Source organism: Populus alba, chromosome 10 (assembly GCF_005239225.2).
Source record: "Populus alba chromosome 10, ASM523922v2, whole genome shotgun sequence".
Taxonomy (NCBI): Eukaryota; Viridiplantae; Streptophyta; class Magnoliopsida; order Malpighiales; family Salicaceae; genus Populus; species Populus alba.
This window is the reverse complement of record NC_133293.1, coordinates 16585537-16588643: the sequence shown is the minus strand read 5'-3', so window position 1 is coordinate 16588643 and position 3107 is coordinate 16585537. Positions and strand designations below refer to the sequence as shown.

The following is a 3107-nucleotide window of genomic DNA, read 5'->3' as shown; positions in this document are numbered from 1 at the left end:
CTATATTTTAATAAAATATTAAATATTTTTTCTTTGTCTAAGCTATTTTTTTTCCCTTTTATTTCATCTTTCAATATTTATTTAAATAGAGACTATGTTTTTGTTTTTTAAAAACTTGCTTCCTGTATAATTTTTTGTTGGTTTTGAAAATAACTTGATTATCTAAGATCCTTTTCTTTATCGTTTTTTGTTGGGTTTTCTTAGCTAATTCTTTAAATTAATATATTTTTTTAATTTTATTTTTTAATATTTAAAATATTTTTTTAAAAACAATTTATAAAATTTAAATTCCTTTTTTTATTTCATCCTCCTTTATTTTATTTTTCAAGTCTAGTTCTTATTTTTTTTATTTTTTTTTTAAATATATATTTTTAATTTTAATTTTATTTTTACTAATTTTAAAAATAATCAGTTTTTTTTCTAATTATTTTATTTGTTGTTTTTTTGTTGGATTTAACTGATTAATATTAAATTGATTAAAATTTAGCTTCTTGATTTAATGCCGAGGTTAAGATGGTTTGTCAATTTTAACTTTTCTCTGCTGTCAATATTTTATTTAATGTCCGGAACGAAACCCGGACCACAAATCTAATTTAATTAACACTTTGTAGATTATTTTTTCAATGCCAATGTAATGATATTAAAAATATATATAAAAAAAGACTTTTATTGTATTTTAAACTATTTTAGAAACACAAGGAGACACATTATCCAGTACACGCTTAGTGTCTAGGTTACTTGTAAACTTTCTAGCATCGCTTCGTTTTTCCTGTGGACCCACTCTCATTTTCTCAAGCATCCCCTTTCTAGTACTCAAAACCGAATTGAATATTTCATTCACGCCGTTACCCAACCTATCCAATCCCTCTCCTAACCTCTCCGTCACCATCTCCAGCTCCTTAACGGCACTCCTTGACCTTTCCCCGTTCTCTCCGCTACCGTCGACCATGACGCCACTCACTTCCTTAATACGCGCCTCCATCTCATCAAGCTCGTTGAGGAGATACCTCTTTTTGTCTGGCCTATTTGAAATCGTTGTGTTGAGAAAATTGAACGAGTCCGCCCATAAAAACTCAGGCGGCGCTCTAACGGCAACAACTAAGCCCGTGGATCCACGTAACGCCGTGACCACAACTCCAGCAACGAATACCGTTACTAACCCAACGGCGTAGATCGTACGGCGAACAAGCCTTAAATCGGCTGAGATCTTTCCACGTGGAACCTCCTTAAGCCTCAATTCCAAATCTCTAGCTAAATTCTCCAAATTGTTGTTGCTATCAAATATGGGTCCTTTGTAATTATTTACCCAATCAGATAACGAAAACCTAGCTCTTGTCAGCTTCTCTTGATCTTCACTGCCGTCGCTAAGAACGTGAAGTGCAAAACTGAGGATAAGTCGGCGATGGCGGAAGCGTTCGATCTCTGAACTGATCGAGTTGCAGAGATCGAGGAGCTTGACACTGTTATCCAGGTAAAAATCCAAAGAATTATCGAGCTTGAGAGATGAAAGTAGATTTATGGCTTCGTCATGTGTGAAGGAGAGAAAATCAAGGGCTGAGGAAAGCCAGGAGAGATTTATTGCAACGGACGGTGGAGATGAGGGGGAGGAAGTGGTTAAAGTTTTGAGACGACGAAGAAGGGATTCGTCGAAGGAGTGAGAGAGAAGGTCGAATTTCATATGGGCTGCATCTTTCTTGTTCTTCTTCTTCGTATTGTTAAACGGATCGAAGAAGTAAGGGAAAATGGAAGTCTCTGTTAGAAACATTGTGATTGGTGATAGATAGGTGATGATGAGAAATGAAATGAAAAGAAATATACAGCGTATCAAAATCAAAAGAGAAAATGGTGGCTGGGAATTTAAACATACGAAAAGGAGATGAAAAGAGAGAGAAGAGGAAGCTGCTTCGCAGTTGGCATGGAGTGGATGCTCGATGGTAAAGTCGCTGCACGCTCCTTTCACCTTTTGACGCGGTGCAGATCCGGACAATAAGGCCGTGTTTAGAGGTTTGCCTTTAACTTTTTTTAAAATAATATATATATATATATATATTAAAATAATATTTTTTTAATTTATTATATAGAATAATTTAAAAATATAAAAAATTATTTAAAAAAAAATAATTCTTTTGCTTTAAAACTTAAAATAAAAAATAAAATAATACAATACAAAAAATATTTTAAAAAATAACATAATTTAGAATTATAGGTCACTAGTTTCATTCATTAGTCTCTTTAATTCTAAAATTAAAAAAAAAAAAAAAAAGAAGAGGAAATAAAAAGATTATGGAAACATCAAAACTTTGATGATAATATCATTAATACTGTTATAAAAATATCGACTAGATGAATCCAATGACACTAAAAAAAGTCCAGAAGTGTGATTGAAATAAGCCATATAAGTCGTCCAAATGTGTCAGAGCTCATTTGCTTTCGGATGATTCTTGTGATACACTCGGGTCATCGTTGGTGACTTTTTTTAATATTGTTGGATTTGTTTTTTTGAAATTTTTTCAACGATACTAGTGGTGTCATTATCAAAACTTCAGTGTGTTTATGATATTTTTTTTTCTTTGTTTTTTTTCTCTCTCCTTGTAATCTATGAAAAGAGGAAAAAAAACTCTGAAATACACTAAAGCTTTGATAATGACATCATTAATATCGTTTGAAAGATTTGTACGAGACTAATCCAGAAACATCAAGGAATGTCATCAACGTTGACCGGAGTGTGCCACACGAGCTATCCAAATGCAATGAGTCCTGATATATTTGGATGGCTCATGTGACCCACTCCGATCACCATTCATGATTTTTTTGGTGTTATTAGATTTTGTCTCATCAGATCTTTTCAACTGTATTGATGATATTATTATTAGAGGTTTTATATGTCTTCAACCCCCCCCCCCCATATTTTCCCCTCTATCCTTTTTTTATTTTTTTTGAATTGTAAATTATGTCAGTCTATTTTTAGAATTGAAGAGAATTGTATATGACACTTACAATTATTTATGACTCTTTAAATTATGTTACTTTTCTAAATATTTTTAGTAATGTTTTTTTTTTAAGTGCTAAAGTACAAAAATACTAAAAAAAAATTAAATTTTAGGTGA

General features: G+C 31.9%; 1 protein-coding gene across 1 annotated transcript; it reads right to left on the bottom strand.

Annotated features, from left to right (window-relative positions):
- Positions 1-649: 649 nt before the first annotated feature.
- On the bottom strand, positions 650-1973 carry LOC118043066 (protein BPS1, chloroplastic). The gene has a single exon (XM_035050885.2). It carries the CDS (start codon positions 1763-1765, stop codon positions 677-679), a length of 1089 nt encoding a protein of 362 aa, XP_034906776.1. The 5' UTR covers positions 1766-1973; the 3' UTR covers positions 650-676.
- Between the last annotated feature and the right edge of the window lie 1134 nt (positions 1974-3107).